The 10,491-nt window shown below is 37.3% G+C and overlaps 1 protein-coding gene across 1 annotated transcript; it reads left to right on the plus strand.

The window, feature by feature from the left end:
• Window positions 1-1,712: 1,712 nt before the first annotated feature.
• LOC120633401 lies at window positions 1,713-10,052 on the plus strand. The gene is made up of 6 exons (XM_039903608.1): window positions 1,713-1,733; window positions 2,609-2,765; window positions 3,493-3,669; window positions 4,353-5,297; window positions 5,732-8,262; window positions 9,606-10,052. Exons 1-6 carry the CDS (start codon window positions 1,713-1,715, stop codon window positions 10,050-10,052), a joined length of 4,278 nt encoding a protein of 1,425 aa, XP_039759542.1.
• Window positions 10,053-10,491: the final 439 nt, after the last annotated feature.

Genomic DNA, 10,491 nt, shown 5'->3' on the forward strand with positions numbered 1-10,491 from the left:
GGAAAACAAAAGGATAACATACTGCAGGTTGTGCATATTAAAAAAAAATACATACTAATAACTACATACTAATACTTAAACTAGATTACACAAATAAAATAATACATAATAAATTAAATATTAAAAAAAATAAAATAATAATAGACTAATACATACTATAACATATCATAAATACATTAACAACAGTAAACACTATTACAAGTCGTCTTCAATGCAAACTATAGTGGTTTTTGACAGCTTTCTTAAAAATACAAAGTGTCTTAGACTGCCTTATGTCTATTGGAAGCGCATTCCATAGCGCTATGGCTTGCACTGTAAACGAGTGCTCATAGAACTTAGTTCTATGAAAAGGCATACTCAGAGTCAGCGCGCGACACGATCTTAAATCAGATTGCACTCCCAGAAAAGTAAACTTCTCCTTAAGATAAGAAGGAGTTTTTAAATGAAATAAAACACAGTACAGAAGCGAAAGTACATGCAAATCCCGGCGACGGCGAATAGAGAGCCACTTGAGTTTTTGTCGAAATTCGGAAACGTGGTCATATTTGTAATATGAATGTATTTACAATTAATTGCTGGTGTGTCTTTCGAATAAATAAATATTCCATCATCGTTCACAGCGCTCCATGCTTATTTCACGCATATACCACATCCTTACACACTTACTATAAGTCAGTTATTTTTTGTCTACACTAGAAATTACCTAGAAATAATTTATATGGCAAAACAACGTTTGCCGGGTCAGCTAGTATGCATATATATTATATATATTATACACATATATAAATATATATACATATGTATATATACAAAGTAATTAATGGTTATGCTGTGTTTGAAAATTTGTTTTGTGTGTTAAAGTCCACGCCTCTCGTAGTTCAAAAGACCTATACCTAAACCTACGAACCGACGAACATGTCCATTCAACTACCAGGCTATCATGACCTAAATAATAATAAGCAATCAAAGTGAATCGACTCCGGTCGGTATCTATTTCTATTGAAGTGACAAGTTCCTGAATAAAGCCGATCGGAGACGCTTAGAGCGGGTCTTATTAACCGCTGAATGGGACCGGCTGAATGAATGGAGACTTTTCGGTTCAATCTTCGTCCCTTTTGATGAATGGATCCAATAAAGTAGGTGGAAAGCTTGAGATTTTCAACGATAGTTGGCATTTTTATATTATTTATTCATGGAATATAATTATTATTAAAGCAGCCCTCTAGAAAACCTCCTTTATACTTCTGTGGTCCCCTAAGTACACTGACTGTTTGTAGAGACTCTACCATATGTTTTTTCAGTGGAAATCAGATTACACTGAAAAGGCAAGGAACTCAGTAGATGGCTCTTAAATCTTGGCATCCATTCAGGACTCAATTCTTTTGTTGGCGCAGTAATATGTTAAGATTGAACCCGATTTCGGCATTTTCACACTTATGTTTTTGATGGGATTATCGTATCTGGCTAGCCAGGTCTAGCGTCCGGAGCACGCACCAATGTTAATAACAAATCTGCCACTACTCAGCGTATCCGGCATTTCAATTAGCCAGCAATAAAGATTAACCGGGGGCGGGCTGAGAGCGTCGAAAACCCCGCGAAACCTCGTAAATCCCCGGAAAAAGCCCGTAATCCCAGCCACAGTATTAACATAAGCTGCAGCGCTATTGTGATTGCACAGCCGCGATCGGTAACGTTCGGGGCTCTTAGTATCTATGGAATGGAACCCAGAAGCTGTGAGCTGGTGAACATACTGCGGAGCCATTTCCGCCATCTTAGTATGACCGACTAACTTTTTTAAGGGAAGGTTTAAATATTTTCACAGATAAATGTTCTACACGATGTTTTATCATTAAAAAACTCGTTACAGCCTACTGAGAGTATGTCTCCTCTTAGATTGAAAAGGGTCCAGCAGGACTATTCCAGCTACTGTCTACTGAAATCTGCCATCCAATAACGCCCATACCGTTATTATACGAAATGAATGCAAAATATGGATATAACAGGTTACTAGTTGCCAACTTTTAAATTCAAAATTCATTTATATCAAGTAGGCCCTAAAATAAGCCTAATATAATAAGCACTTTTGAAACGTCAATTCTGTCTGTTTGTAGCGACTCTACGGTCCGGTGGTTTCCACAGTGGCTAGCTAAATTTGTAGTTAATTGAGTAATAGAATCGGCCTGCAGGAGATTATAAAACTTACTTCAGCGTTTCTTCACGATGTCTACCTTCACAGTTAAAGTTATACTTAATTGCTTGTATCTCACATACCTCCTAAATGTTAGAGGTACGGGTATCAAACAAATCAAAAGAGAAGTTGAAGTCTTTTCTTTTAGGCTCACGGTTTTTTTTTTATCATGCTCGAATTTTATATTTTACAACTGAAAGAATTAGCAGTAAGGTGATATTTTTTTTCTCCTTATCAGGTCAATTATTTGAAAAAATTTACGAAAGCCAAATGAAAAAATAAAAAGATAATGTTTTGTACAGTTATTACGCCATGGGATCCGCTTAAAAGTTGGTTTTATTACACGCTCCTGTTTTAACCCGTTTTTGAAGAAGCGGCCTAAAGTATAAACTTTTAATAAAACAACATTCCTCGATACAGGTAATGGAGTGTGAGGCGGAAACATTCATAAGAAGAGTGGTCAAACCGATGCCGATTTGCGAATGCAAATTTCTCCGCTGTCAGAGTTATCGACGTGCACAGAGAGCCTTAACGACGGTGCAGTGTGGGGGCCCTAAAGTACGGTCATGTGAAATATGTGCGCGTGAAATATTATGTGTTTAAAGTATCTATCTATCCCATCAAAAGTATACATGTTGAAATGATTGGGGTGCGGGAGTCAACCTGAGTTAGGAAATTCATACCAATATTATAAATGCGAAACTAACTTTGTTTGTTTGTTTGTCCTTACTTTACATCGAACTATGGAACAACGTGAATTTTTTTCCAGTAATAATTGATAGAGCAAGCCGATGGTCCACCTGATGGTATGTGGAGTACCATCGCCGAGAAACAGAGCAACACTTCACAGGGCATGCAAGCGTCCATGAATTTAAGGCGTAGGTGTGCAGGCGGTTACATTACACCGGCAACCACGCCCTTCTGATCGGAACACAGCATTCCAACAATGCTGCTTAGCGGCAGAAATAAGCATGTCGATAGCAGGTACTTCCCCGGACAAGCTCTGTCACAAAAAGCTCTACTACTACTGAATTACTTCTTGATTTTTGGCACAGATTTAATTCAACTGATATTTTAATTTTATTTTTATTTATTTATTTTTAATTAATTAATTACATATTGTACACATAGCAACTACAAAATACAAAATATGTAAAACTACACAAGTTATTTAGATGTATAATATTTATAGGTTATAGTTATTAGGTAGGTACATTTACATCGCAAAATAACTAGAACTAGTATATACTGTGGTTCAGTATTTATACAGACAGAGAGTAATATATACCACTTTTTAATTCCAGGTATATCTATACACACTGCAGGTGGTACAAATAAACCATTGCTACAAAAATGGTTCAGGCGTGAGTTACCATGCCGTAACCACGGCATCCCGCTGATGCAGCAAGCTTCACGAACAATAGGCCAGAGAGGAATGCCAGCTTGCAAATTGAACCACGCAGGGAACAATGGAAAGGAACGTTAGTCTGAAGTCACCTACACACGCGTTAACTATTAATTGTTATTTTATTCATTTAAATAATTTCTGTAATTTTCAATTAATTTTTGATAATTATCTTAATAATTTTTTAAAAAGTCTTTTGTTCACCGCCATATCGTAACTGGCGCAGTCGGTTTTTCGCGAAAATTGGCTGGAATAAAGGCCAATTGAACGGTTCCGACCGTGTAAATCGCGAGTTTGAACCTACGACGGCGGCCCGGACAAAGGATTCCACGTGGAAGGTGTCAGACCCGTAAGGAGATGCTGAGAACGCTGTGGTGAGTACTCTCGCTAATTCAAGTTCCCAAGCTCTATTTCCTTATGGATGTTAGTATTAAGTTCTGTCTAGAAGCTAATTTCGCTAGAGACATAAAATTAAGAGATTTTTAGAGTAGGTAAAAGTCTGACAGTAAAAATTGTTATAGACTTTATTAAAGTTATAGTAGTGCATGTCTAACAGCTATTATCGTGATAGGCAGGTACTATATTATACAAAACAAACATTTTCATCAGTTATTAGATAATTATTTTGCAAAATGTCTATCCCAGATTGCGATACGACTAGTTTTAAATTAATTGCGGATTTAATTCCAAAATATGATGGTAATACAAAGAGATTAAATTATTATATTCGAGAAATTGAAAATATCCTTGCTTTATTAGACGAAAATGCTAAGGTACACCCGGCATTTATATGCCTCATTAAAAGTAGACTCAGTGATACCGCGATTGATGCAATAGCATACGAAGAAAGCCTTAATTCTTGGGACTCCATTAAGGATGCTCTTATACGGAGATTGCGAGAACCCAGGAATGAGATCCAAGTTATGCAGGAGCTCAGTAGGGTGCGGCGTCATAAAAACGAGAACGCTGATATGCTTGGTAGGCGTCTGCGTGAGTTATTAGACACTTTGTTTTCCGTAGGCACACATTCCAACAAATCATACTATGAAAAAATGGTTATAGAACAGTATACGAACAATTTAGAGTTCCAAGTATCGATAGGGGTGCGAATAGCACAACCCCTCACTCTAGAATCAGCCATAGTCTTAGCTAGGCAAGAGGAAGCTAGACTTGCTTATAATAAGACAAATTACAACAATAACTTTTATAACACACCATCAACATCGGCTCAGGCAAAGTTTAGGGAACCAATACGTGCTTTAAATCAGCCTCAAACCCCTTTATCACCCAAGTATATTAACTCACAAAATAATCTAAGTAATACAACTGTAGTTCCACGTCAGAATAACCTGACTCCAGAACAAAGGCAGCAATGGGTACAATCCATGTTACCATGGAAAAACCACCCAACAACAAATAACTATAGACCTACCTCAGGCAACTTTAGAAATAACATACCACATCAACAGGTTAATCCCCCTCAGAAGGTGTCTGATGTCACTATGAGATCTGTAAGTAAACCACAAAAACCACAGTTTGCTGCTGAGGAGCTATTTTACACAGGCTCACCGGGAGACTACGAGCAACCAAATCTCGAGGAAGAGGACTATGCCGATCAGCAAGGTCAGTACCAAGATTGGGTCAACCAGCAGGAGTATGAACCTCAAACGGAGGACGGAGAGGCCCAGGCAAATTTTCTACAAGGTCAGCACAACGTCGACCAAGGATAATAAAACTAAACAACCACGATAAAGATCACCTGCCGTATATTGTGCTACCAGAATTTCAAGGTAAGTTCCTCATAGACACAGGAGCTTCGCGCTCTATGATATCACCCAGTGTAATACATAACACAATTTTCCAACACCTTGTCGAGTACGAACCCTTTGAAGTAAAGACAGCACACGCTACTACACGGCACAATCAAGTTGCATATTTACCACTTCCCCCTGCATTCAATAGTGACTTAATTCATAAATTCCTTATTTTTGATTTTGACAGGAAATATAAAGGCCTTATAGGGTTAGATCTACTAAAAACACTATCTTGTAAAATTGATATTAAAAATAGGCTTTTACATACCGCCAACTCAAGTATTCCTATTGCGTTCGATTACCCAAGTAAGAAAATAACAATAGAGCCAAGATGCGAAAAAAATATATTAGTAAAAACCAATTATGCAGACGGTCAGTACATTCAAGATGAGTTCATATGGTGTAACGGCTTAAAATCCCCCACCGCAATAGTCGAAGTTAGAGAAGGTCAATTTAGAACATCTGTTATTAACTTTAATTCCGAGAAAAGAATAATAGCCAACAATGAAAAGTTTGTTTTAGAACCATACTTTGAGTATACAGAGGTTTGTAATTTAAATCATATACAGGGAAGTTCAGACATAGATAAAGAGTTATGTGACAACTTAGGCAAAATTAGAACGGAACATATGAACGAAGAAGAGCAACGCGAGATAAATAGGATTTGCTACCTTTATAGAGACATTTTCTACTCAGAAAACATTCCACTTTCCTTCACACATACTGTTAAACATCAGCTAAGATTGACAGACAAGACTCCAATTTTTGTTAGAAGTTATAGGCAACCCCCTCAGGAACGCAAAGAAATACAAAATCAAGTAGATAACCTTTTAAAACAGGGTATTATTCGTGAAAGTATATCTCCATGGTCATGTCCTGTACATATCGTCCCGAAGAAACCAGACGCATCAGGAAAAGTAAAATGGAGGTTAGTCATTGACTATAGAAGGCTAAACGATCGAATAGTAGAAGACAAGTACCCGTTACCTAATATATATGATATACTAGACAGACTAGGACGCGCGCAATATTTTACAACACTTGATTTAGCTAGCGGTTATCATCAGGTGGAAATGCACCCCGATGATATAGAAAAAACTGCTTTTACCACCGAGAGAGGACACTACGAATTTCTTAGAATGCCATTTGGTTTAAAGAATGCACCTAGTACTTTCCAGAGACTTATGGATCACATACTTAGAGGTATAGATAACGTGTTCACTTACTTAGATGACGTCATAATTATATCTACATCATTACAGGAACATATGGAAAAGCTCAAACAGGTTTTTGATAGATTTAAAATACACAACCTTAAAATTCAGTTAGATAAGTCGGAATTTTTGCGTAAACACGTCACATTTTTAGGACATGAACTCACTGATCAAGGTCTCAAACCGAACCAAGACAAAATCAAAGCGGTTTTGAATTTTCCATTACCTGAGACACAAAAAGACATTAAGAGCTTTCTAGGACTCGTAGGCTATTACAGAAAGTTTATAAAAGACTTTGCCAAGCTTACTAAACCGATGACCTTATGTCTTAAGAAAAAGAGCAAAGTAATACACTCCCCGGAATTTTTAGAATGTTTCAATAAATGCAAACAAATTTTGACCAATGCACCTATTTTACAGTATCCAAATTTTGACGAGTCTTTTATATTAACAACAGATGCGTCAGACGTAGCCCTTGGTGCAGTATTGTCTCAAGGAAAAGTAGGCTCAGATAAGCCAGTGGCATACGCATCAAGAACTCTTTCCGATACAGAAGCCCGATATTCCACCATAGAAAAAGAACTTTTAGCCATCGTCTGGGCAATAAAGTACTTTAGACCGTATCTTTATGGGCGAAAGTTTGTAATATATACCGACCATAGGCCTTTAACGTGGCTTATGTCACTAAAAGACCCCAATTCTAAATTGACTAGGTGGAGACTTAAACTGGCTGAGTACGATTACACGGTTGTATATAAAAAGGGTCGACAAAATACAAATGCGGATGCCCTCTCGCGAGTTAAAATTTACCATAAAAGTGTAGATTCACTTGCAGTAAACTTAGACGACAATGACGATGACGATATTATAAATAGAATATTTGACAACGTTCACCAGGGAGCAGTACAGGATAACGTACCTGCAGATAATAATGACAGTAATAGCGATAATAATAGCACTAACGACAATAACGTGACAGTTAGACCTAACATATTACATAACCCAGACACTGAATCTGACAGTATGAGCGTCGTGTCACTGGACCCTGATAATTTAGTTTCAACAAACCATACCCAGCCTGATAACGAAAATAACGGAATACCAATCTTATCAGATGCTAATGACAGACAATTAAAGCAATTTCATATTAGGTCAACCCCAGGTTCCACATATAGAGTAGAAAATAGGTCAACTAACTCTAGAACGGTAATTAAAGATGTCTTTATTCCAGTGAATAACACAGAGAAAGAAATAGTTCAGTTCTTAAAAGAACATACTATTGCCGATCGTGTATTTTACTGCTACTTCTATAACGAAGAGTTATATTTAGCATTTTCTAAAGCTTACAACAACTCTATTCATTCTGCAACGGAATATACCCCACACGAGCTACTCTTCGGACACACAGCATCCAGAAACCCACTAGAGTTACATTACCCTAAGCAATTTTACCAGGATTATGTTATCAAACACAAAATGCAAGCCGAAGCTGTACAAGAATGCGTTACGGCGCACATGGCGAAAAACAAGGAGCAGGTAATAGCGAAGCGGAACCAGGCAGCAGAAGAAATAACATTCAAGGTAGGTGAAACAGTTTACGAACAGGTGGCCAAAACAGCGAGAAACGACAAAACCAAACCGGTTTTCAAAGGACCCTATAAAATCATCCATTTTCATCCAAACAGTGTAGCAGAAATTATAGGAAATCACCCTAATTCTAAATCGATCCGGGTTCACTTCAAACTTCTACGAAGGCCTCATCTTGTTCCAGGACAATCATCCTCGGAGCCTTCGTGTTCCAGGCAAGATCCGAAATAACATTTCAACCCGTAGACAATACGAACGGAGTTTTATTACTTAGGCAGGGGCAGATCCTTAAACAAATAGATTCCTTCAACCTTGCTTGCGTTTACAATGTTACTCACTTACATTTAATATCGACAAAATTAATGTCATTATACGCAAGTACTAGAATGGCTGAAAGCAACACCACTGCAAATGAGCTACATAAAACATATAGGGATCAGATAGAACATAAGTTAGATTTAATTACTAAGAAATTAATTTTTATTTCACCTAGAAGTAGAATTAAGCGTGGTATTATTAACGGATTAGGTCATGTAGTAAAGTTGATAACTGGTAACCTGGATAGCAATGACGCAATCCGTTTCGAAAGTGAAATCAATAAAATTCGTACTTCAGTCTCTAAAATTCAAGGCTCGCAAAAGCGAACTTTATCTTTGGCGGAAAATACAATAACAGAATATTCGAATCAATTAATGAAGATAAATGACAACCAGAAGATACTATCATCTATATTGAAAAATATTACAATCACTTCCAATGCAGTCGAAAACCAGTTACACTTTTTAGAAATATACGTTCAAATTAGTTTTAGTTTGCAGATTATTTTAGATAAGATGATGTTGCTAGAAGATGCCGTATCATTTTCTCAATTAGGCATAATGCACCCTAGTATTATAAGCCCTAGAAATTTAGTAACAGAAATTAATAATTTACAGAAGTACTTTTCGTTAAATCCCATAGAAAAAATAAGTATAGATAATATTCATACGATAGAAAGGTCTATCAGCGTTAAAGCTTATAGTACAGAACATTCGCTAACATTTATACTAGAAATCCCGTCCATTCAACCCACTACATATGATTATATACATATCTACTCCCTACCTAACAACCGTAACCTTACCATTATACCAAAATCCAAATTCCTTGCACTTGGAAGCGATGAGTACGCTTATCTAGAAGAAAACTGCAAGAAGATAGCTGAAGACACCCAGCTCTGCAAAGCATTAGACACGAGATCAATAGAGAAGTCAGAAGATTGCATCATTTCACTGATTAAACAGAAACCTGGTAACTGTACTCATGCTCGTATACACCTGAAACGAGGAAAACTACAGAAGATTCAAGAAAATACATGGCTTATAGTATCAAATGAACCGTAAGTTGTGAAAACGCAGTGCGGCCAGAAAACCGAATATAAAAAATTAGCAGGAACATTCCTCGCCAACCTCACAGAGGACTGTCAAATTAATATTATGAACAGAACAATAAGAACACACACCACTAGTACCACCATCAATGAAATAATCCCATTACCTAACGAAAACCTCATACCACAGAAAGAAGCCCAATACGAGATTCATCTTGAAGACGTCTCATTGGATAGTGTCCATGAACTGATAAACAAAGCTGAAGACATTGAAGAAGTCGAACCTGTCAACTGGACCTATATGATGGCAATCCCCAGTTGGCCCACATTGCTCCTCTACACATTCGTAATATCCGCAATAAGCTGGAGAATATACAGTTTCAAGAAACATACAGCGGTAGCAAGTCGCGAGGACGCTCCTGGAAGCTCTAGGACTAGCTTCCATCTTAAGGAGGGAGGAGTTACCATGCCGTAACCACGGCATCCCGCTGATGCAGCAAGCTTCACGAACAATAGGCCAGAGAGGAATGCCAGCTTGCAAATTGAACCACGCAGGGAACAATGGAAAGGAACGTTAGTCTGAAGTCACCTACACACGCGTTAACTATTAATTGTTATTTTATTCATTTAAATAATTTCTGTAATTTTCAATTAATTTTTGATAATTATCTTAATAATTTTTTAAAAAGTCTTTTGTTCACCGCCATATCGTAACTCGTGTCAAAATGTAAAATGTAAAATGTACATTTTTGATGTTGGAAAAGAGCAACTGCTGAGTTTCTTGCCGGCTTCTTCTCGGTAGAATCTGCCTATCGAACCAGTGGTAGAGTCACAACACACGGACAGACTTGACGTTTCAAAAGTGCTTGTTTTATTAGGCCTACTTGAAATAAATGAATTTTGAATTTTGAATT

Source organism: Pararge aegeria, chromosome 21 (assembly GCF_905163445.1).
Source record: "Pararge aegeria chromosome 21, ilParAegt1.1, whole genome shotgun sequence".
Taxonomy (NCBI): domain Eukaryota; kingdom Metazoa; phylum Arthropoda; class Insecta; order Lepidoptera; family Nymphalidae; genus Pararge; species Pararge aegeria.

What these genes read in the sequence shown, in the direction of transcription:
- LOC120633401 (XM_039903608.1), top strand. Translation starts at nt 1,713, where the DNA reads ATGGAATGGAACCCAGAAGCT. An exon ending in TGGAATGGAACCCAGAAGCT is followed by an intron (nt 1,734 to 2,608) that starts GTGAGCTGGTGA and finishes TCCTCGATACAG; the next exon opens with GTAATGGAGTGTGAGGCGGA. An exon ending in GAAACGACAAAACCAAACCG is followed by an intron (nt 8,263 to 9,605) that starts GTTTTCAAAGGA and finishes GTGAAAACGCAG; the next exon opens with TGCGGCCAGAAAACCGAATA.